The 23,682-nt window shown below is 41.0% G+C and overlaps 1 protein-coding gene and 1 long non-coding RNA gene across 2 annotated transcripts in view; one reads left to right on the top strand and one right to left on the bottom strand.

Moving 5' to 3' along the window:
• The window catches only part of LOC105706554 (zinc finger protein 82 homolog), a 58,990-nt gene extending 45,872 nt beyond the window's left edge, over positions 1-13,118 (top strand). The window contains exons 6-8 of the mRNA XM_064382126.1: positions 1,341-1,467; positions 3,693-3,785; positions 10,534-13,118. Coding sequence (XP_064238196.1) covers positions 1,341-1,467; positions 3,693-3,785; positions 10,534-11,903 — 1,590 coding nt within the window. The 3' untranslated portion in view covers positions 11,904-13,118. The remainder of the gene's footprint in view (positions 1-1,340; positions 1,468-3,692; positions 3,786-10,533) is intronic.
• Positions 13,119-22,494: 9,376 nt separating this feature from the next.
• The window catches only part of LOC110569470 (uncharacterized), a 41,224-nt gene continuing 40,036 nt past the window's right edge, over positions 22,495-23,682 (bottom strand). The window contains exon 4 of the long non-coding RNA XR_010344287.1: positions 22,495-23,129. This is a non-coding gene — a long non-coding RNA (uncharacterized LOC110569470). The remainder of the gene's footprint in view (positions 23,130-23,682) is intronic.

Here is a 23,682-nt window from a genome sequence, read left to right as displayed (position 1 = left end):
GAGTTCAAGGCTGCAGTGAAGCTGTGGATATGCCACTGTACTCTAGCCTGGGTGATAGAGAGAGACCCTGTCTCTTAACAAAAGTTAACAAAAAGCTAAGAGTTGATGTTAGTTGGCCTCAGCCTCAGTATATGGTAAGATCTCATGCTCTGTGAGGCTTTTAGGACTGAATAGGGGTGTGGCTAGGTCTTACATACAGAGAGATCAGAGATCTTCTCTTAGAATTCCTGAGTTATACCCAGGAACAAGATTCCATTTTTGGTTGAAAAGGATGTGCTGATCTAGAATGACATCTTTGCAATGCTGGATTATCCTGTATCAATATCCTTTAACTCAGGAACAAGGAAGGCATATGAGAAGGGATGGAAAGTGATAGCATGTGAGAAGATAATCCAGGTGCATAAGTAGTCACATTGACTCCCAGAATTGAGGAGAATCTTAAGATATTTTCCAACCAGAATATCCAAGTATAGAAGAATGATTAAATCTTATATATGCATTGTATAGCCTATTATCCAACCAATTTTTAACAGTCATAATTAGGAAAAATGCTTAAGATCTACTTCTAGGATAAACTTAGAAAACATTCTCTAATTGCATTTAGATCCTTTTCTAAGATAAAGATATTATAGGGAGGGAGACAAAAAAAATCTGTTCTTTAAGGAGAAAGGGATGGAAGAACTCACCTTTCTTGGGAATTTATGAGGGAGACATAGTAGGCAAAGGCTTATATACAGTATTTCATTTAATTGGAAAACTGATTTTCTTTCCCAGACATGTCTGGATTATTAAGATTTGCCAGAGTGCATAAGAGTCTATGTCTGTAGCAATACGATCCTTTAGGAACCCAGGCATTTGCTTCAGGCACACTCGTTTCCTGACTGGCTGTGTTGTAGGCTTCCAGCCCAAGCCTGTTTACTTGCCATATGGTCTACTTCCTGCAATATCTCTTCCCTCTTTTCTCCTTCTATCTTTTTTTGTTTGTTTGATTGTTTGAGATGGAGTCTCACTCTTGTTGCCCAGGCTGGAGTGCAATGGCATGATCTCGGCTCACTGCAACCTCTACCTCCTGGGTTCAAGCGATTCTCCTGCCTTAGCCTCCCAAGTAGCTGGGATTACAGGTGCCTGCCGCCACACACGGCTAATTTTGTATTTTTAGTAGAGGCAGGGGTTCTCCATGTTGGTCAGGCTGTTCTCAAACTCCTGACCTCAGGTGATCCCGCCTGCGTTGGCCTCCCAAAGTGGTGGGATTACAGGTGTGAGCCACTACATCCATCTCTCCTTCTATCTTAAAATACATTTTCTTCCATTTCAGTCATAATATGTGGTTGTCATTTCAGCGATCAGTGATGTTCAGTGATATATCCATAGACTTCTCTCCAGAAGAGTGGGAATACCTGGACTTGGAACAGAAGGACTTGTACAGAGATGTGATGTTAGAGAACTACAGCAACTTGGTCTCACTGGGTAAGGTTATCTGCTTCTAGGAATTTAGACTGTGTTCTCTGTAACATCAGCTTTCTCCTCTGGAAATTTCAAGAGCACTTTCAGGAAACTATCTAAATTTCTGCTCCACTTTCTAAAGGGAACACTTTGAGCTTTATTTCATTGGAAGTGAGCACCTTCATTAAGCACATTCACCTTCCTCATCCTTAAGTAGCCCTTGGGCCTTCCTTAATAATAAAGGGGCTGGGTTTGAGATCTTTGTTATTTGTAGCCTTACCAGTGTCAAAGAAAACAAGTTTTTCACTTTGTGTTTAAATTCAGAATTGCTTTAGATGTTTTGTTACTTGTTGGTATATTACTTGTTACTTGTAAGGGAAATAGCTAGATCCTGTTTATTGAATTTTCTCTATCAAGAGAATACATAATGATTTATGTAGTGGTAAAATGGATCATTTATTTACAATTCAAGAGAAATCATTCCTTTTATTAATAAACATACTCAGTTTTACCTACTTTTATGATTGAAAATTAAAAATTCAAGAATTTTATTCATGTGTTTTATTGCACAGCAAGATGACTATAGTTAATTGTATACTGTATATTTCAAAACAGCTACAAGAGAGTGTTTTTAAAGTCCTCACCACAAAGAAAAGAAATGATAGATACTTGAGGTGATTAATATGCTAATTACCCTGATTTGCTCATTCCACAATAACATGTATCAAAACATCACATTGTAGCCTATAAATATATACAATTATTAGTCGAAAGACAAAATAATTATTAGTGAGTATATGGAGAAACTGGAACCCTCATTCATTGCCAGTGGGAATGTAAGATAGTATAGATATGATCCTATAATTCTTCTCCTAAATGTCTACTCAAGATAAATAAAAACATGTGTCTATACAAAGATGTATAAGTATCCACAGCAGAATTATTCACAACGTCTAAATAAATGGATAAATGAAATGTGGCACAGTCCTACAATAGAATATTGTTCATGGAAGGAACAAACTACTGATGCATGTTATAGCATGCAAGAATATCAAAAACACTATGCTAAGTGAAAGAAGCCAGATGCAAAGGTTACATATTGTATGATTCTATTTATATGATATGTCCAGAAAAGGCAAATCTGTAGAGACAAAAAGAAGATCAATGCTTGTCTAGGGCCAGGAGTAGGAATGAAGATTGACTGCCAGTGACCAGCAGGGATGGTTGGGGGATGATGAAAATATTCTAAGTTCCGATTATAGTGATGTTTGCACAGCTCTGTAAATTTACTAAAAATCATTGAATTGTACACTTAAAACAGGTAGATTTTATGTTATATAAATTATATTGCAATAAAGCTGTTACAGTCCAGTAACTTGGCCAGGTGAGGTGGCTCACACCCGTAATCCTAGCACTTCGGGAGGCTGAGGTGGATCATGAGGTTAGGAGTTCATCTGGCCAACACAGTGAAACCTTGTCTCTACTGAAAAAATACAAAAAATTAACCAGGTGTGGTGGTGTGTACCTGTAATCCCAGCTACTTGGGAGGCTGAGGCAGGAGAATCGCTTGAACCCAGGAGGCAGAGGTTGCAGTGAGCTGGGGGCGAACCATTTCACTCCAGTCCGGGGCGACAGTGTGAGACTCCATCTCAAAAAAAAAAAAAAAAAAAAAAATCCAAGAACTTTACATTTAATTTAACAGTTTGAATATCCAAGTCATAATAATACATGTCCCAGGAAGCTTCTTATTTTTTCTCTCACCAAATAACAATAACCGATAGCTAATGAAATACAGTGTTTGGTATATACTCTAGGCAGTGTGTAGATACAGACATACTAATATAATCGTAATAATCATGTAAGATAGGTACTGTGATTATCCCTATTTTATCGGGAAGGAAAAGGTAGCATAGAAGTAACTTGCCCAAGGTCACACAACTAGGATGTGGCTCAGGCAGGATTTGCACTCGACAGTCTGTGATCTCAACCACTATTGCCTCTGAAGAAGAAACACTTCTGTGAATATAGATTTAAAAAGATTTTTTTATTCCCTCTCTAATCTCTAATGTGTAACCTTAATGTAAATGTTTTTAAAACATCTTTCCCTTCTTTGTTTTGCCTTATCAATTACTATTTTTTTCTTTCTCTCAATTACTGTTTTGATATATACTTTAACCAAGACTGAATCAAAGTAATTTTGAATTAATTTTTTATTTCAATGTACCTTATATTTTTTTTCTTCTGAGCAGGATGCTTCATTTCTAAACCAGATGTGATTTCCTTATTGGAGCAAGGAAAAGAGCCTTGGAAAGTTGTGAGGAAAAGAAGAAGACAATACCCAGGTGAGGGCCAGTCAGGCAGGAAGAAGCTGTCACCACAGGGAACCCCAGATTGCTGGGGAAGAGGCACATCCTTATGTTGTTTAGAAAGCCCTCTTTAAAGGTCTGTGGCCCAAGGAGGAAAGGTCTGCAACCTGGGGATCAAATTAAGGTCTTAGCTGGGGATACTAAAAGAACCACTTATTTGTCCCATTCACCACTCATCTTTTTTATTATTGTTCTCTCCAGTTTTCCTCCTTTTTGATGGAGCTGTGGAGTGGGGTGGTGCTCTCTTTGGTTCACTATTGACAAGCATTGTATATTTTGATTCAGCTGTTTTTCTCTTTTGTATTTTATTTTATTTTTGAGACAAAGTTTTACTCTTGTCACCCAGGCTGGAGTGCAGTGGCACAATCTTGACTCACTGCAACCTCCACCTCCCGAGTTCAAACAATTCTCCTGCCTCAGCCTCCCGAGTAGCTGGGATTATAGGTGTTCACTACCACACCTGGCTAATTTTGTGTATTTTTAGTAGGGACAGGTTTCACCATGTTGGCCAGGCTGGTCTTGAACTGACCTCAGGTGATCTGCCCGCCTTGACCTGCCAAAGTGCTGGGATTACAGGCGTGAGCCACCATGCCTGGCTTCCACTTTTAGTTTTACTTATTATTTATTTATTTATTTATTTGAGACGGAGTTTCGTTCCTGTTACCCAGGCTGGAGTGCAATGACGCATTCTTGGCTCACCGCAACCTCCACCTCCTGGGTTCAAGCAATTTTCCTGCCTCAGCCTCCCGAGTAGCTGGGACTACAGGCGTGCGCCACCATGCCCAGCTAATTTGTGTATTTTTAGTAGAGACCATGTTAACCAGGATGGTCTCCATCTCTTGACCTCGTGATCCACCCGCCTCGGTCTCCCAAAGTGTTGTATTTATTTTAGAATAGGAACCAAACTTGCAGTATGAGTAGAGAATGCTTCTTGATTGGTATGTTTTCTTTCAGTTTTTGCTATTGTCTTTCCCACACTTAATTTTCGACAGCTGAGATTTTTAGCAATCTGTATTTATCACCAGTTTTCCAAAGTGTTCAATTTTGTTTTCATGGAATCAATTGTTTTCTCATTGTTATTCATGAGTTTACACTTATGAATTTATTTAACATTTATTTAATTAAATTAGATACTTTCAGGAAAAAAGTGAAACGCGCCTAAACTTGTTTGGAACAAACATAGTTGCCTCTTGTGAGGTGGGAGTGCTTTATCAGCTGTGCCTGTGACTGTGGCTGTATCCCTAGGACATGACCAGCTACTGACCTATCTCTGATACCCTAGCCCCTTATCTGTTGCCTCCTCTGGAGGTGAACAGAAGTAGTTGCTGTCTGGCCTTGGAGTGATAACCTGAGGGTTAAGAGTACCCAACTGCTTTGAACACAGCAGCTACCTGTGTTTTGCCAGTCTCCATACCTGCTTCCTGCTCAGCAACGTCTTATTATGAATACCCTTGGTGGGGCGCCCTTACCTTCTGTGCAGGAATCTCTTCTGATTTGGTGTCTGATTTCTTCAATATACTGAATACTAAATGCTTTGTGAGTGTTTCAAAGTTTTCCTCATAAAGGTTATCCATATATTTTGAATTTTTGTAAGTATTATGAAAGAGATCTTTCCCCTCGTATTTTATTGTTAAATATATATTTAAAGGTTATTGCTGTCTGTGTTTTGATTTTATATCCTGCTACCTTTCTAAATTTTGTTGCCATTTATAATATTTAAACCCTTGAATTTTCCAGTTAGACAGGGATATCCTCTTGAAATAGAGTTTTACCTCTAATTCTTCTACCTCTGATTTTTTTTCTGATTTTTTAATTGTGTTGACTAGTAAGTCTAACACTACATCATTAATAGTACTGGTAATGTTTGGCAAGCTGCCTTTTTGGTAACATAATATATACTTTATCATTTAAGGAAGTATCATTACTGCTTTATTGAGCTTTAAAAAAAATTTTAAAAAGCCGGGCGTGGTAGCTCACACCTGTAATCTAAGCCCTTTGGAGGCCAAGGCAGGCGGATCACCTGAGGTTGAGAGTTCAAGACCAGCCTGATCAACATGGTGAAACCCCGTCTTTAAAAAAAAAAAAAAAAAAAAATCAGGAACATGAGGCAGGAGCATTGCTTGAGCCCAGAAGTTGGAGGCTGCAGTAAGCTGTGTTTGCACCACTGCACTCCAGCCTTAGTGACAGAGGGAGACCCTGTTTCTTGGGAAAACAAATTCAGGAACAGTTCTGGTCTTTTTCTTTTTTCTTTTCTTTTTTAATTTTTTTGAGACGAAGTCTTGCTTTATCAACCAAGGTGGAGTGCAATGGCACGATCTCAGCTTACTGCAACCTCAGCCTCCCAGGTTAAATTGATTCTCCTGCCTCAGCCTCCCGAGTAGCTGGGACTGCAGGTGTGCACCACCATGCCTGGTTAATTCTTTTGTATTTTTAGTAGAGATGGGGTTTCACTATGTTGGCCAGGCTGGTCTTGAACTCCTGACCTTGTAATCTACTTGCCTCAGCCTCCCAAAGTGCTGGAATTATAGGCAAGAGCCACCGTACCTGGCAGTTTTGGTCTTTTTTTAGTTACCTTTTCAGCATCTGTGGAGTCAATTGTGTGATTTTTTTTTTTCTCCTTAGCTCTGATGATATGTTGAATTGTCTTAATAGATTTCCCCATATTGAACCATTAAAACATTCTTGTAATAAACACCACTTGAGTCTTTCAAGGTGCTGTTTTATTAGGTACTTAGAATTTTTTCCTCAGTGTTCAGAAAATTGGTGTGTAGTTTTCTTTTTGTGAGTGATCTGTATTTCCGTATCACTTTATGAAAAGAGTTTGGAAGTCCTCATTCTTCCTAGTTGAAAAACAATTTGGATAGCCTGTCTTTAAAGCTTAAATAAGTTTTGTAAAGCTTTATTCCTGGGAAAAGGGATGATAAGTCTGACTGCATTCTTTATTTGCTCTATGGGAATACATCTATATAAACATTTTATTAATATGTATCTCTTCTGTGGTCAGTTTTGATAAATTATATCTTTCTGACAAATTATTCACTTTAAGCCAGGTGTGGTGGCTCACTCCTGTAATACCAGCACTTTGGGAGGCTAAGGCCGGTGGATTATGAGGTCAGGAGTTCAAGACCAGCCTGGCCAAGTTGGTGAAACCCCATCTCTACTAAAAATACAAAAATTAGCTGGGTGCGGTGGTAGGCACCTGTAATCCCAGCTACTCAGGAGGCTGAGGCAGGAGAATCACTTGAAATGATGGGGTGGGTGGGTGCAGAGGTTGCAGTGAGTTGAGATCATGCCACTGCACTCCAGTCTGGGCAACAGAGTGAGACTCCATCTCAAAAAAAAATTTCATTTTAGCTATGTTTTCAAATGTATTGGCATAGTCATCTGTCATCTGTAGTCACAATCATTTTCACTTTGTTTTTTCTTATTTCTATGTCTGTGCTTTCATGCTTTCTTCATTATCTTAACCGTGGTTTATGTTTTGATTAAAAAATTGGTTTATGTGGTCAGGCGCGGTGGTTCATGCCTGTAATCCCTGCACTTTGGGAGGCCGAGGCAGGTGGATCACCTGAGGTCAGGTGATCGAGATCAGCCTGGCCAATATGATGAAATCCTGTCTCTGCTAAATATACAAAGAATTAGCTGGGTGTGGTGGCACATGCCTGTAATCCCAGCTACTCCAGAGGCTTAGGCAAAAGAGTCGCTTGAACCCAGGAGAATCGCTTGAACCCAGGAGGCGGAGGTTGCAGTGATCTGAGATCGGGCCACTGTACTCCAGCCTGAGCAAGAAGAGCAAAACTCCATCTCAAAATACTGGTTTATACTTTATGTATTAGCTCTATTTCTGTATTCTAACTAATTCTGCTTTTATATAAGTTAATATTTTTCTTCTGCTTTGCTTCATTTTATTTTCTTTTTTTAAGTGAGACTTTTTTTTTTTTTTGGGACAGAGTCTCGCTGTCGCCAGGTTGGAGTGCAGTGGCGCCATCTCGGCTCACTGCAACCTCCACCTCCCAGGTTCAAGCGATTCTCCTGCTTCAATCTCCCAAGTAGCTAGGACTATAGGCACCTGCCACCATGCCTGGCTACATTTTTGTATTTATGGTAGAGATGAGGTTTCACCATGGTAGCTAGGCTGGTCTCGCTCTCCTGACCTTGTGATCCCCCCACCTCGGCCTCCCAAAGTGCTGGGATTACAGGCATGAGCGTGCCCAGCCTTGAGTAAGACTTTTAATGATGTTTTTCACTTTTATTGCTGGGTTTTAGTTTTTAAAGTTTCTTCTAAGCACTATGGTTATGTTTTACAGATACTTATGTGGAGGTTTTCAAAATATAGACTTACTTTTTTTTTTTTTTTAAGAAACAGTGTCTTGCCCTGTCACCCAGGCTGGAGTGCAGTGTCATATACACAGCTCACTGCACCCTTGACCTCCTGGGTTCAAGCAGTCCTCCTACCTCAGTGTCCCACGTAGCTGGTACTGTAACACACACCACCACACCCAGCTAATTTTTTCATATGTTTTTTGTATAAATGAGGTCTTGTCATGTTGCTCTGGCTGGTTTCGAACTCTTGGGCTGAGGAAATCCTCCTGCCTTGGCCTCCTGAAGTGCTGGGATTACAGGTGTGAGCCACTGCACTCGGCCTACCATTATTTTCTAAAAAACAAAAATACAGCCAGGGACCCTGGCTCATGTGTATAATCCCAGCACTTTGGGAGGCAGAGCGGGGAGGATCACTTGAGGTCAAGACTTTGAGACCAGCCTCTCCAACATGGTGAAACCCCATCTCTATTAAAAATACAGAAAAAAATTAGCCAAGTATAGTAGCACATGCCTGTAATCCCAGCTACTCTGGAAGCTGAGGCAGGAGAATTACTTGAATCCAGGAGGCAGAGGCTGCAGTGAGACCAGATCATGCCACTGTACTACAGCCTGGGTGACAGAGCAAGACTCCGTCTCAAAATACAAACAAGCAAGCAAAAACCAAAAATACTGTTTCAGATCTTATTTTCAGATGTAAAAGTTATTTAATATAGACTTTTGAATATTCAGGTAGATTTTACTTTTGGTTCTTTTACTTTTATTAATTTCTAGGTTTTGTAGAAAATGTCTATATGATTTCAACTTTTTTTTTTTTTTGCTAACTCCTAGTGTGTATCTAGATTTCAACTTTTTAATAGAGACTACATTGTAATAATTGAAACCCTCATCCTGTTTCTCTCTCATACGCAACTCATTCAGCACTTAGATTTTCCTCTGTTTCTGCTGCTGGCTTGCCATCCTTGGCCTATATCTAACGTTACTTCTGTTAGCAAGCCCTTCACATTCAGATGACTATAACATTTGAATGTGCACATTACTTTTGTCCACATTACTGAGTTACCAGCTTATCCCATCTTTTTGTGCCAAGAATTTCATAAGAAAGATATAAACATGTTTTCCTGTCTGAAAAATCACTGATACACCTTTCCTAAAAATATAGGAATCACCTTGACTATTAGGAAATTGAAAGGAGAAAACTTGAGCAATGGGAGGAAAGAACAAAACCAGTTGAATATTTGTCAAATGAATGAGTAATAGAATAAGTTGAAGGGGAGATTGAGTAGGCATAACTTCTCAATACCTTTGCTATGGTGTAGTGATAAAGAAAAGTTACCCATAGCTATGTGAAGGAGAAAATGGGTAGTACACTACATATAAGGGCATAAGCAGTGGTGGATATATAGGAATATACAGGCACCTATTCATGTATTTAGCTGGGCTACCCTGGTTGAATAAAGAGAATATTTAATCATTTTTGTAAGGCGTGAGAGACTAGAGGCAGAGAGATACGTTTAGGACAAGTATATAACTATGGGAATTAAATGAGTAAAACCTATTATATGCTTAGCATTTATTACTTAATATAAAGTAGGGATTGTTTCTGTCCTTGAGGAGGTTTATAGGTAAGAATAAGCAGTATAACAAATGGAGAAGTTAATATATAATTTTTAAATTGAGAGGTATTATAAAGGTAAGAAATAGAGAATGGCAACATGGATTTTTACAGACTATCAATAGGGTCAACCTTAAAGGAAATGACTTTTAATCTAAGACCTCAGGATGAAAAGGAGCCAGCCATGCAAAAAGCACAATCAGGAGATCTGTGGGAGATAGAACAGACTATGAAGAGTCCTAAGAGATGGAAGTAAGTTAGGACATGTGAGATCTGCAAGGAGGCCTCTCCAGGTAGCAGTAAAAGGGACACTGCTTTGAGATCATATGATATAGATAAGCAGGGGCCTTCTTAATCACAGGGAGCTTGACTGGATTCTAAGAATGAAGAAAGATGAAAAAAACATTAAGTATAGATTCTCAACCTCTCATCATCAGAATGATCGTGTAGAGAATATTGAATCTCTTTCCAGGACTGCAGAGTCTGATCCAGGTGGTTTGAGTGGCGTCTAAGCCTCAATGTTAGTAACAAGCTATATGGTGATTTTGGTCCACACTGCCATATGAGATCCAATGACTTAAAATGTTTACTTAATCACCAATCTTGCTCTTTTGTATGAACTCTCATTTTTCCTGATGTTCTCTTTTGCTTTTTTTCTTTTCAGATTGTATACCAATATTTTAGAGTTTGGTTGAGGATTACTTAAGTTGTCTTTCATTTCTACATTAGAAATGTTGCTTCTTTTAGTAAAAGAAAACAGCATGTGTTTGCTTTCTTGTCTTATTTTAGATTTGGAGACCAAGTATGAGGCCAAGAAGTTGTCTTTAGAAAATGACATTTATGAAATAAATTTATCCCAGTGGAAAATAATGGAAAGAATTAAAAACCATGGTCTTAAGGGTCTCATTTTAAAAGATGATTGGGAATCCAAAGAAAAAATCGAAGGACAAGAGAGACCTCTAGAAAGATACTTCAGTAATGTGAAAATGCCATCTGAAAAAGTATCCTCTTACCAGAAACGCACATCTGTTACTCCACATCAGAGACTTCATTTTGTCGATAAACCCTATGAATGTAAGGAATGTGGGAAGGCGTTCAGAGTGCGGCAACAGCTTACTTTTCATCACAGAATTCATACTGGTGAAAAACCCTATGAATGTAAGGAATGTGGGATGGCCTTCAGACAGACTGCACACCTTACTCGACATAAGAGACTTCATTCTGGTGAAAAACTCTACCAATGTAAGGAATGTGAAGAAGCTTTCATATGTGGTGCCGATCTTAGAGTACATCAGAAAATGCATATTGGTGAGAAGCCCTATGAATGTAAAGAATGTGGGAAGGCTTTTAGGGTACGAGGACAACTTACTCTGCATCAGAGGATTCATACTGGTGAGAAACCCTATGTCTGTACAGAGTGTGGGAAGGCCTTTAGACAGTATGCACACCTGACTCGGCATCAGAAGCTTAATAGTGCTGACAGGCTCTATGAATGCAAAGAATGTGGGAAGGCCTTTTTGTGTGGCTCTGGTCTTAGAGTACATCACAAACTTCATACTGGTGAGAAACCCTATGAATGTAAGGAATGCGGGAAGGCCTTTAGAGTGCGACAACAACTAACACTTCATCAGAGAATTCATACTGGGGAGAAACCCTATGAATGTAAGGAATGTGGAAAGACCTTTAGTCGTGGTTATCATCTTATTCTCCATCACAGAATTCATACTGGTGAAAAACCTTATGAATGTAAGGAATGCTGGAAGGCCTTTAGTCGTTACTCACAACTTATTTCACATCAGAGTATTCATATTGGTGTTAAGCCCTATGACTGTAAGGAATGCGGGAAGGCCTTTAGACTACTTTCACAACTCACACAGCATCAGAGTATTCATATTGGTGAGAAACCCTATAAATGTAAGGAATGTGGGAAGGCCTTTAGATTGCGCCAAAAACTTACTCTACATCAGAGCATTCATACTGGTGAAAAACCCTTTGAGTGTAAGGAATGTAGGAAGGCCTTTAGACTTAATTCATCCCTTATTCAGCATCTGAGAATTCATTCTGGTGAGAAACCCTATGAATGTAAGGAATGTAAGAAGGCCTTTAGGCAACATTCACACCTTACCCATCATCTGAAAATTCATAATGTAAAAATATAAGAAAGTCTTTTTAACTTCTGTGTTACAGAACATTCTATGAATGTAGTAATTAATCTCTTTTGCTCCCTACATGCAACTGATTTGGCATAAGAGGTTTTATACCATTAGAAGAGTATGATAATGTAATGTATTCCATCATCACTCAAACCTGAAACTTCAGCACATTTGTTCTAAAAAGTAATCCTGTTATAAGAAATGTGAGAAGACACTTAACGGCATCCCTATCCCATCACTTTGTGTCGTCCTGGACAAGATGCTTAACTGCTCTGTGCTATAATTTTTTTAATTTATGAAATGGTTATATAAGAGTGCAGCAATTTGATACTCTTTTTATCAAGGGTGAATTTATATCCCCTCTGTTGTATATAGGCAGACTGTGACTGCTTCGCCCAGTAGAATATGGTAGATGATGTAGTGCTGTGCTGGTTTCTTGACTCAGTCTTTACTACACTAGTAGAGTTACTTCATCTCATGAAATGAGAGAACTGTCATGTTCCAAAGTCTGGCTACTTTCCTGAAGAGACCACATGGAGAGGCCCTGACACTACGTAGAGAGGGAGAGGCATCCTGCTGAACCCTGTCTTCTTGACATCCACCAAGACACCAGAGATTGGAGTAAAATTTTGGATCCACCAGACCAGCCACCAGCTAAATGCCACTGAGTGACTTGGTGACCTCAACTGATGCCATGTAGAATGGAAGAACTGACTGACCAGCTGAGCCCCTGCCCAAATTTCTGACCCACAAAAACATGAGATATGATAAAATGGTTGTTGTTTTAAGCCACTAAACTTTCTTTTATTATCATACTTAATACTTCTTTTTGGATAATTCATACTAAAGGCTTTGGGCATAATGAATTTAGAAATGCCTTCCACCAACATTTACTTCTCATTGAATTTGAGATAACTTACTCTTTTTTTTTTTTTTTTTTTTTTGAGACAGAGTTTTGTTCTTGTTACCCAGGCTGGAGTGCAATGGCGCGATCTCGGCTCACCGCAATCTCTGCCTCCTGGGTTCAGGCAATTCTCCTGCCTCAGCCTCCTGAGTAGCTGGGATTACAGGCACGCGCCACCATGCCCAGCTAATTTTTTGTATTTTTAGTAGAGACGGGGTTTCACCATGTTGACCAGGATGGTCTCGATCTCTTGACCTCGTGATCCACCCGTCTTGGCCTCCCTGAGATACCTTATTCTTGTTAAAATATTGAAAGTAAGAAATATTTTCTTACAGAAACAGATTAAAACAGATACCCTAGAACAGGTGAGGTATCCTATGCCTGTAAATCCAGCACTTTGGGAGGCCAAGTAAGGAGGATTGCTTGAGGCCAGAAGTTCGAGACCAGCCAGGACAACATCGTGAGACCCTCTACCAAAAAAGTTTAAAAATTACCTGGGCATGGTGGTGCATGCCTGTAGTCCTAGCTACTTAGGAGGCTGAGGTGGGAGGATCACTTGAACCCAAGAGTTGAGGCTGCAGTGAGCTATGATTGCACCATTGCACTGCAACTTGAGTGACAGATCAAGACCCTGTCTCAAAAAAAAAAAAAAAATCTACAATCAGCATTCTCTGGCCCCGGTCAGTATCAAAAATTGACAAAGGATAACATGAAACTATTTGGAAATTAAAAGTCACCTGTATTATAAAACTGTATTAATTTAAAAAATATATTGTAGCTTTTCAAAAATGATTAATTGTCCTGTATTTGGCCAGTGGCAGTCCCCTCAAATTGGCTCCTCTGTCCTTTTGTCATGACCACTCCATCCTTTGAGCTGCCTTTTTTTTTTTTCTGAACCAAATGCATTAATTATTTATGGAGCATACAAGAGCATTATTAACAAATAAAGGAAAAGAATGGAACATTTACCTTGCCTATACTTTAGGAACTATATTTCAAGACAACCAAAAGTTGGTGAAGGAAAGTTGTTTATTATTAGAGAATTCCAACTGGTTAAAAGGTCAAAGGAATGATTGAATTTGAAAATCATACTTCTTAATTTTACAAAATAATGGATTTTGGTGGTGATAGTGGATGCCAAGACCATTAGGTGAAAAATGGATAGGAAGCTTATACTGCATGAAGCAGAATGCCAGGACACTAATCCATATTAACAATCTCTAAATAAGAACAGCCAGATGCACCTGATGTGATGTAATGGATGCACACAGTGGATACCTGTGAAGTTTTCTTGGTCCCCCAAATTCATTGAGAAGTACAAGTTAGTCTACAAACCTAATTACCGATTTACAGGAAACATGGGGAATAAAAGAACAAATTAATGACTCAAACAAACATGCACAATTTGGGAAATTCTGCAGAAGTGATGGCCTAGTTTTTTTAACCAATACATGTCAAAAAAAAAAAAAAAGAGATAAAAGTGGAATCCTATATGTTAAAGGAGACTTAAGAGACGTATCCATCAAATACAGTGTATGGAACATTTTAGGATCCTTGTGTTAAAATGTGCTTGGAATTTGTTTTAATCATGGTGAGACAGGCAGACATGAAAATGATTGTCATGAAGGAAGAAGTTTATACTCAGATCCTAGAAACATGAGGTGTGGCATGCCACAGAGTCATGTAAAGAAGCGCCTTCTGTATCAGGATGCAGAAGGGGTGAGGGCAGAGCATTGGAGGTTTTCCTGGGAAGGAATGGATAAGGCAGGGGTAGGCACGCTGGTAAGCTTAGGATTGGATTGTTTGAGTAATTTTGTTGGGCTGTGGATTCTAGGGGTGATTCCTAGTTGTCCCATTAGGGTAGGGGGAATATTGACTTGGCATATGAGAGTTTGATAAAGGAGATAATTGGGAGTATTTGTCTTGTTCACCACTCTATTCACATACATACAATACCTATCACATAACAGGAGTGATGGGAAAAATAAGGATTAACTTAAGCCAGACATTTTTTAAAGGTAAAGTAAGTAACAGGAAGTAGTTTTATGATAAATTAATGGAATCGTTAATAAAATAATAGACTAAGGATATTCTCTTTTAAAAGAACATTAATATAGATTGGCAGTTATTGAGGGAAAAACATGACTCATAGCTTTATGTATGGAAAAGGTAAAATAACTACATAATGAGATTTAAAAAAAAATTTAAGTTACATATTACTATATACATATATTTACTATATACATATATTTCAATATGTTTCAATCTAGAGAAACCTAAATGATAAAAGTTGACTCTAGATACAAAAAAAACCCCTGAACTAATCCATAAATAAAGGGGGAAAAGTACAGTTGTGATGTTGTTTTTTAAAAACTACAATCCATAGTTTTACAGGCAGTAAGAAGCTTTAGAGAATATAGAACTTGGCTGGGCATGGTGGCTCACACCCGTAATCCCAGCACTTTGGGAGGCTGAGGTGGGTGGATGACGAGATCAGGAGTTCAAGACTAGCCTGGACAACATGGTGAAACCCCGTTTATGTTAAAAATACAAAAACTGGCCGGGCACGGTGGCTCAAGCCTGTAATCCCAGCACTTTGGGAGGCCGAGGCAGGTGGATCACGAGGTCCAGAGATCGAGATCATCCTGGTCAACATGGTGAAACCCCGTCTCTACTAAAAATACAAAAAAATTAGCTGGGCATGGTGGCACGTGCCTGTAATCCCAGCTACTCGGGAGGCTGAGGCAGGAGAATTGCCTGAATCCAGGAGGCGGAGGTTGCAGTGAGCCGAGATCGTGCCATTGCACTCCAGCCTGGGTAACAAGAGCGAAACTCCGTCTCAAAAAAAAAAAAAATGATTTACTAGGAATACCCTGGGGCCTGGCCTGTTTTCATTTAAATATGTATCCAGATTTTAGGTTTTCTGACTTGAACAATGCAACAATGTTATAAAAAATGACATGATTCCGTCACAGTATCTTTTTTCTTTTTCAGATGGTAACCAGACTGGAGTGCAGAGGCCTATCTCGGCTCACTGCAACCTCCAACTCCTGGGTTCAAGCGATTCTCCTGCTTCAGCCCCCCAAGTAATTGGGATTACAGGTGCACGCCACCATGCCCAGATAATTTTTTATATTTTTAGTAGAGACGGAGTTTCACCATGTTGGCCAGGAGGGTCTCTATCTCCTGACCTCGTGATCTGGCCACCTCAGCCTCCCAAAGAGCTGGGATTACAGGCATGAGCCACTGTGCCTGGCCTCAAAGTATCTTTTAGATGGTTTCTATTATTCTTATTTATCTTAGCTTCACTGGCTTTACAAAAGGAATGAAGAATACATATAAAAATAGAAATTCAACACAAAAATTATTACCTTTTTTCTTAGTCTATTTTGTGAAGATACCGGCTTGGCTTGATGGCTCATGCCTGTAATTCCAGCACTTTGGGAGGCCAAGGTGGGTGGATCGCTTGAGGTTAGGAGTTTGAGACTAACTTGGCCAAGATGGTGAAACTCTTTCTCTACTAAAAATACTAAATTAGCCAGGCGTGGTGGTGCATGCCTGTAATCCCAGCTACTCGGGAGGCTGAGGCAGGAGAATCGCTGGAACCTGGGAGTCAGTGGTTGCAGTGAGCTGAGATTGCACCATTGCACTTCAGCCTGGGCAACAGGAGCAAACCTCCATCTCAAAAAAACAAACAAACAAACAAAAAAACACCACATACTGGGTAATTTCTAATAAACAGCAGAAACCAGCTCACAGTTCTGTAAGACAGGAATTGCAAGACTAGGTGGCTGGCATCTCATAAGGACCTTCTTGCTACATCATCTTATGGCAGAAGGGTAGAGAGGGCAAGAGAGAGCCCAACTCATCTTTTGATAAGGAACCCACTCCTGTGATAATGGCATTAATCCATTCATGAAAGCAGAGCCTTCATAGCCCAATCACTTCTTAAAGGTTCCACCTCTTAATACTATTGAACTGGGTATCAAATTTCTCCCTAAAACTTGGGGACACATTCAAACTATAGCATGTCTTCTCTGGCCTCCCAAATTGAGGTTCTTCTCAGATGTAAAATACATTCACTCCCCTCTGACTGCCCCACAGTCTTAACTCTTTCCAGCACAAACTCAAAAGTTTGTTCTCATCTAGATCAGATATGGTGAAACAAGGCATGATTTATCCTGAGGCAAATTTTCCTCCAGCTGTTAGTCTATCAAATCAAGCAAGATTTTTACTCCCAAAACACAATGGTGGGACAGGCATAGCCTAGACATTCCTATTCTGAAAGAAATAGGGAAAAAAAAGGGATAACTGGTGCCAAGTAAGTCCAAAACCCAACAGTGCAAACAACATGAACTCTTTTTTTAAATTAATTAATTAATTTATTTATTTATTTATTTTTGAGACGGAGTTTCGCTCTTGTTATCCAGGCTGGAGTGCAATGGCACGATCTCGGCTCACCACAACCTCCGCCTCCTGGTTTCAAGCAATTCTCCTGCCTCAGCCTCCCAAGTAGCTGGGGCTACAGGCACACGCCACCATGCCCAGCTAATTTTTTAATATATTTTTTTAGTAGAGATGGGGTTTCACCTTGTTGACCAGGATGGTCTCGATCTCTTGACCTCGTGATCCACCCGCCTCGGCCTCCCAAAGTGCTGGGATTATAGGCGTGAGCCACCATGCCCGGCCCAAACTCTTTTTTTTAAAAGAGTCTCGCTCTGTCACCCAGGCTGGAGTGCAATGGTGTGGTCTTGGCCCACTGCAACCTCTGCCTCCCCAGTTCAAGCAATTCTCCTGCCTCAGGTTCCCGAGTAGCTGGGATTACAGGCATCCACCATCGTGCCTGGCTAATTTTTTATTTTTAGTAGAGATGGGGTTTCACCATGTTGGTCAGGCTGGTCTTGAGCTTCTGACCTCAGGTGATCCGCCTGCCTCAGCCTCCCAAAGTGCTGGGATTACAGGCGTCAGCCACCACACCCGGCCAAATGACATTAACTCTTAAGGCTCCAGAAGACTCTTCCTTAACTCTGTGACCCACCTGGACACACTTGGATGTTGGCTGGTTCTCAGACAGCCTTGCCCCCATGGGTTTAGTGGGCTCATCCCACACAGCATCTGTTACAGGTTGGAGGTTCACACTGGTAGCTCTGCAGTTCTGGGGTCTTGAGAATGGCCTAACTTTATTAGGCACTTTCCTAGTGGGGACTCTCTGCAGTGGTTCTGCACATGGACAAGTCTAACTGGGCCCCCAGGCTACCCAGAAATAGATTTTATTGTGGCTCAGTTGTCTCTTTCAGTTCCTGTTTAATTTTTCTTTTTTCTTTCTTCCTTTTTTTAAATAGAAATGCCTGCTAAATATTGTCAGATGCCTTTTTGGCTCATTGATAACGATGTTTTCCTCCTTCACTTTGTTAATGTGACAAGTTGTACTGTAGTCATTATGGCAGGTATGTTATTGGTGCAAGAATGAACAAATAGACCAATGGAACAAAATAAAGAGCCCTGAAAAGATGTCTGTCTCTCTACACACACACACACACACACACACACACGGTTGTCTAATTTGTGATAAAGTTTCTTTGGCCATGTGGTTGGGAAACGGTGGTCTTTTTAATAAAAAGCACTGGATCAGTTGTTTATCTGTTCTAATTTAAAAAATTAATCTTCACCCTTACCTTACACTATACATAAATCAATTCCAGATGCATGAGTGATCTAATCATAAAAGGTAAAGCAAGGACTTTAGAAGAAAATGCAGAATATCTTTCTAACATTGGGGTAGCAAACTTTTTTTCTTTTTTTTTGAGAAATTTCGAGAACAAAGCCAAATATTAAATTATGATATTAAATTGTTTAAAAATCTGGCTGGGCACGGTAGCTCACGCCTGTAATCCCAGCACTTTGGGAGGCTGAGGTAGGTGGATCACCTGAGGTCAGGAGACTGGCCAACATGCGAAAACCCTATCTCTACTAAATATACAAAAAAAAAAAAAAAAAAAGCCAGGCATGGTGGTGGCACGCACCTGTAGTCCCAGCTACTCGGGAGGCTGAGGCAGGAGAATCACTTGAACCCGGGAGCAGAGGTTGCAGTGAGCCGAGATCACACCATTACACTCCAGCTTGGGCAACGAGTGAAACTCTGTCTCTAAATAAATAAATAAATAATTGTTTAATAAAAAATCTAGTGTGCTGGATATCATTTGTTGTTGTTTTAAGTATTCTACTGTGCCCCATGCTCTTTTTTGTGCTACAGAGGCTGGAAGCCTAAAACCTACAATTTTTAGACCTTCTTGCTTCTAGAATTCCAGATGTGATCTGTGTTCTTCCAGTGAGATAAACTCATGCAAGATTAGGAAGGCAGAAGAAAGCAGAAAGCAGCAGCTTTCTCCTTCACCAGTGTTATTGGTGTGAGGTTTTGCAGCAGCTTCTGATAGTGCCTTTGCCATGAAGGTATTTAACAAAAATTGAGGTCATAAATTATACAATATTACCATAAATGATTAAAACACAAGGTTTGGTAAACGTTGGGCCACTTTCTCAATCTGCAAACTTAATGTAAAGTACATCCATGAGAAACAGTTCTGGAATAAATGAAGACTCCAGAAATATATTGAGGAATAACATGGATTTAATTCCTGGTGAGGGATGTTTACTTTTTATGATTTCAAAGTTACTAAAATCGTATGTGTGTGTGTGTGTATATATATATATATATATATATATATATATATATATGAAAAAAATAAGTAGCTGGGATTACAGATGTGCATCACCATGCCTGGCTAATTTTTGTATTTTTTGTAGAGACAGGATTTCACCATGTTGCCCAGGCTGGTCTCAAAGTCCTGGGCTCAAGCCATTCGCCTGCCTCAGCCTCCCAAAATGCTGGGATTACAGGCTTGAGCCACCGTGCCTGTTCGTGATCTGTTAATAACAACAACAACAAAAAGGCTAGAATGACAGTTTTAGAGGTGCAATGGAAGGATTTTTGGAAAGGATACTGCTCTGTGTCAAATAATGGAGAATTTGACACATGGGGTTTTTTCTACTAAGAGAAACTGCAGACATCTGAGGACAACTGAAAATATTAATAGTACAGATTTAGATACTGAGAAAAGAAATGAAACTCTCTGAAAGAAACTCTCTTGTTCTGCATGACTGTGATGAATTGAAGGTCCAAATAGTCCTTTTCAAACTGAATGAGACAAGAAAATAAACAATCTGAAGAAAATCATATTTCAGAAGGTCAGTGAGCATGATGTTGGACCAAGTACCCCATCATTTGACACAGAGCAGGGTCCTTTCCAAAAATCCCTCCATTGTACCTCAGTGAAGTTAGGCATTAATTCTTTGGTGCTGTTTGACAAGGAAAATGACCTACATACAGTTAGTTATCTCCTCCAGCAGTCTCCTTACCAGAGAGGGTTTGAAGAAGGTAGCCCCTAGTGTCAGAAGGCCTCAAAACTTAGTCAAAACAAGGCCAGATGCATGGCTCATGCCTGTAATCCCAGCAGTTGAGGAGGCTGTGACAGATCACTTGAGGCTGGGAGTTTGAGACCAGCCTGGCCAACATGGTGAAACCCGGTCTCCACTAAAAACACAAAAAGTTAGCCGGGTGTGGTGGCACATGCCTGTAATCCCAGCTACTCAGGGAGGCTGAGGCAGGAGAATTCCTTGAACCTGGGAGGCTGAGGTTGCAGTCAGACGATATCATGCCACCGCACTCCAGCCAGGATGACAGAACAAGACTTTGGAAAAAAAAAAACTTAGTTGAAACTGAAAGAAAATGGAAAATCTATTTTAATATTTTTTATTGCTTTTTTTTTAATGGAGTGTTGATTTCCTTACATAAATTTAATCATACACCTCTACATAAAACTACGATGACTGGGCCTTCTTAGTAGGTTTTTTTGCTTGTTTATTTTTTTGAGACAGAGTTTCACTCTTTTTGCCCAGGCTGAAGTGCAATGGCACAATATTGGGTCACTGTAACCTCCATCTCCCCAGTTCAAACAATTCTCCTGCCTCAGCCTCCCGAATAGCTGGGACTACAGGCGTGCGCCACCATGCCTGGCTAATTTTTTTTTTTTTTTTTTTTTTTTTTTGTATTTTTAGTAAAGACTAGGTTTCACCATGTTGACCAGGCTGGTCTAGCATTACAGAATTCAGGTGATCCAATCACCTCGGCCTCCCAAAGTGCCCAGCCTTTTTTGTTGTTGTTGTTGCTGAGAGGGGTCTTGCTTCGTCACCCTGGCTGGAGTGCAGTGGTACCATCTCAGCTTACTGCAACCTCTGCCTCCCAGGTTCAAGCAATTCTCCTACCTCAGCCTCCCAAGTAGTTGGGATTACAGGCATGCTCCACCATGCCCAGCTAATTTTTGTATTTTAGTAGAGACAGGGGTTCACCATGTTGGCCAGGCTGGTCTCGAATTCCTGACTTCAAGTAATCTGCCCACCTTGGTCTCCCAAAGTGCTGGGATCACAGGCATGAGCCCAGCTGCCTTCTTAGTAGTCATAAAGTAGCTCAGAGTTTTCATTTATCTCCTATTTCATGCATACCCTATTCTTTGCAAAATGAAACAAGATTACCTAGGCATTTTCAAATATCTTCTAAAGTTTTATATTCTTAAAAAAAGAAGAAATTCTTTGATATATTAACTAATATTAACTAATGTATCAAAGAATTTGGGATACAAAAGATGCCTCACTGTGGTCCCCTGGTGAGCTTATCCCATTTCTTTCCTGAAGGAACAGAGGACAGGAGAAATGTATTCTTGAGAGGAGAGGGGAGGGGGAAATGGGAGAGGGGAGAGAGGAGAGATGGAAGCGGGGAGGGGAAGGGGGGGAGGGGGAGGGGGGAAGAGAGAGAGATATTGAGAGCGCAGTGAGCCCGAGCGACCTTTCTAGGTCTAGGTCCTGCTCCAAGTTCTGTTGAGCATACATCAAGTATGCTCATGCCTGATGTATACTCCTCACACCTTGCTTGGGTGTATGCAGTGAGTAACTGCTAGGTGTTTAGTACACATATTAGGCACCTGCTCGTACCAAAACGTCTTCCTAAATCCTCTGTGGCTGAATCCAGTGGCTCACGCCTGTAGTCCTAGCACTTTGGGAGGCTCAGGCGGAGGGATCTCTTGAGCCCTGGAGTTGGACACCAGCTTTGGTAACATAGGGAGATCTGGGCTTTGCAAAAATTAAAGAAAAAATTAGTTGGGCGTGGTGGCGCGCGCCTGCAGTCCCAGGTATTCTGGAGGCTCAGGTGGGAGGGTCGCTTGAGCCCGGGAGGTCGAGGCTGCAGTAAGCTCTAATCACGTCATTGCACTCCAACCTGGACGACAGAGCAAGACTCTGTCTCAATAAAAATAAAAAATAAAAAAGTCTTCCTCAGCGACAGAAGCAAACGCAGGCCCGAGCTCACCTCATCTCCCGGAAGCCTGGAAGGCCCTCCCGACGCGAGCGGTCAGAGCTCCAACATTCGCGCTTGCGCACTCCGCTCAGCCCGTCGGCGCTGGGATCGGTACCTCCCACCCGCGGACTACATTTCCCACAGGCTTCCGCGCGCGATTCTTTCCGGCTTCCCTGCTGCTGTCGGCTCTGAGAGGTAAGTTGGTAGCGTGCACCCAGGCAATGGGCGCGGGGGTGGCGCGGGGGCGGCGCGGACCTCTGTGTGAGCCGGGAGGCAGTAGCTGTGCAGTTTGTGGCGCTGACTGGGCGCCGAGTGCCCTGCTGCGTCCTCTGCCCTCCTGCTTCAGGGCCGCGCAGGTCCAGCGGCCCAGAATGGCTTCGAGTTAGATGCATGAACCCCGGAGTGAATGAAGGCCCCCAAACAAAAAGATGTAGTCTAAAGAACAACTGCAGATCGCACAGCTTTACCCGAGCTCCCTCCCATGGAAACTGCGGGGAACTCGGAGACAGATTCCAGCCCAGTCTTCGTGTACCTGGCCTTTATCCCTGATACGGGGACGGGTCAGCTTTATTCCAGGCTCCCTGTTATTTCCATGGGGTTTTGCGCGCGGTAGACGGAGGGAGCTAGTGCGCTAACGGGGGTGGGTCCTGATCAGCCAAGCCCGGCTCCAGCAAAGGCCCGAGGTCTCAAGATTCCGTCTCCTTTCCCAATCCTGCTGTTCTTTAGGAAGGCAGCGGGGAGAGGAGGAAATGATTGCTGTTGCATATAGGCAAGTCAAAATCCAGATGAGTTTGTGTTTCTTTTTTGTTCCATGAAGTGTAATTTTTATTTTTCTGGGCGTGGGGACATTTGCTTCCCTCTTCTGTGAAGGAATGAAAATCAGCTTGGACTGAACAATGAAGCAGCCCTGTCATTAATCAAGCTGGGAAGGAAGAGACAGATAAAGCCCGTTGCAAAATTAATAGAAAACATGATTTCTCCCCAGGTAGTGCAGTAGTTGTAAAATGGCATAATAACTCCCTCTTTGAGAGATTACAGTTTCTTACTAGTGATGTTCTAGACTTGCTTTGCTGTTTTCATTTTATTACTGGGGATACCCTGTTCCTAAGCCACCCTCTTGATTACATTAATGATTGCACTCAATATCCTATTAATGCCTGCCTCTCCTAATCTCACCTCGGAAACAGCAGCCATTCCAGATCCTAGCGTCGTTAGATTCTCCTCAGAATCCTTCAGCTGGGACTCAACCGTTTATAAAAGAGCTTTTCTCCTCTCTCGTCCATCCCATTCCAACCCTTCCTGTGGATTTTTTTTCTCTTTTTGTAAATCAGTACATCTTATTTTGTCGGACTATGCGGGTTTGTTCCAGTTAATCTTCAGCTGGTTAAGCTTTAACCCTTGAAATGTCCTGTCCACTCACCTGGTGCTTTGGCCTTCCTTCCCAGTGAGTGATGGGGTGATGAGGGTTGAGGGTA

The sequence above is a fragment of the Aotus nancymaae genome, unplaced genomic scaffold (genome assembly GCF_030222135.1).
Source record: "Aotus nancymaae isolate 86718 unplaced genomic scaffold, 86718_ANA_hifiasm-v0.15.2.pri h1tg000028l, whole genome shotgun sequence".
NCBI lineage: Eukaryota > Metazoa > Chordata > Mammalia > Primates > Aotidae > Aotus > Aotus nancymaae.
Note: the sequence above shows the minus strand (reverse complement) of the source record. Positions and strands in the feature narration are given on the sequence as shown.